The sequence below is a fragment of the Haplochromis burtoni genome, unplaced genomic scaffold (genome assembly GCF_018398535.1).
Source record: "Haplochromis burtoni strain Fernald_Lab_line unplaced genomic scaffold, NCSU_Asbu1 Contig_222, whole genome shotgun sequence".
Lineage (NCBI taxonomy): Eukaryota > Metazoa > Chordata > Actinopteri > Cichliformes > Cichlidae > Haplochromis > Haplochromis burtoni.
The window spans coordinates 611656-613008 of record NW_024582583.1 but is presented as its reverse complement, the minus strand read 5'-3'; the positions used below and the strand labels follow the sequence as shown (position 1 = coordinate 613008).

Sequence of the window (1353 nt, the reverse complement as noted above, 5' to 3'; positions counted from 1 at the left end):
CACACACACACACACACACACACACACACACACACACACCTCGGTTAGCACCAAACACACTGTAGTGCAGCTGGGTGGGGTTGGCAGGGTGGGGAGGGGTCAGAGCAGGTGAATCTCCGCCTCCTCGTTGCCCTAACAGGAAGTGATTCTCCTCGTTTCCAGCCTTAAACACAAACATGTGTTCGATGAGCTGCAGCATTATTTCGAGACATGCAGGAGCTTCCGTTTGTTTAGTTGAGCGTGTGCGTTCAGTCATCGGTGGTCGCTCGCCGCCGTGCAGAGTCCTGCCTCAGGCACACGCAGCAGTGACACGGTACAAAAACGTAGTGCTGAGTTCAAACACTTCAATCACTATTTCACATCTAAGGTAACGTCACATGGCACCAAACGCAGCACGTTGGAGTAAATGTGAAAGAAGCCACACCCCCACCCCTCCCTCACCAGGCGCAGCGCGTCAGGAACCTCGACCTTCATCGTGCTGGGAGAGAATCAGGTGGGGAGGAGCTCCGTGCCTCCGTTCAAGTAGGGGCTCCTGTGAGGAATGATGACGGTCCAGCTTCGGTCTGGGTTCACGAGCGCCAACGCCACTCAACAGAAAGGCTAGGGGGAGGGGGGAGGAGAGGTCTTTGTGTCCCTTCGTTTCCAGGTGGGAGACCCTGTGTGGGGTCGAAGCAGCACCCATTTTTGTGAGATAAGGCTTTGAGGAGCCCCCTTAACCGTCAGCCAATAGGAGGACTACCTGCTGTATGGGTCACCGGGGTAATTGTTGGGGCCGCCACCGCCAGGGAGGGGGCTGTGAGAGGAAGAGGAGGAGGAAGAGGAGGGACCCGGCAAGGAGCTGTCGTCCGCCCCACGGCCGTCGAACACGTCGTCCACGTCCACAGCCAGAGAGAGCGTGGGCGGCGGCGGGGCCCACACGGGAGCGAGCTGTTCGCTGGCCTGCGGCGCTGGGCGCAGGTAGGACTGGGGCTGCGAGGCGACGAGGAGCGGACCGGAGGTGCAGGGGGCCGTGGCGACGGGCTCGGCAGTGGGCCTGGAGGCGCCCGTCTGCGAGCCGCGGTGGATGCGGTGGCTGACAATGATGTTGTTCCCAAAGCCGCCCATCGAGGCCATGGTGGTGCTCTGCTCCCGCTGGACCACCGCCGTCATGCCGCCTTCAGCGATCAGCCGGCGGATTCGTGCCAGAGCGTCCTCGCCAGACCCGAACTCCGAAGACTCTCCTGAAGCAAAGAGAGCAACAGAGACAGCGTGAAGATAAACACGTGATCGTCATCCTGTCTCCCCTCAGCTCATCCGTTTATAAATATTCATCTTTAAATACAAACAGTCACAACATTTCATCCAAAACACACA

At 59.1% G+C, this 1353-nt stretch overlaps 1 protein-coding gene across 1 annotated transcript in view; it reads right to left on the bottom strand.

Moving 5' to 3' along the window:
- Positions 1-6: 6 nt before the first annotated feature.
- ambra1b (autophagy/beclin-1 regulator 1b) overlaps positions 7-1353 on the bottom strand; it is a gene marked incomplete in the record, with an annotated part of 17460 nt that continues 16113 nt past the window's right edge. Inside the window, 1 exon segment of the mRNA XM_014338277.2 lies at positions 7-1220. Within this exon segment, the coding sequence (XP_014193763.1) occupies positions 736-1220 (485 nt within the window).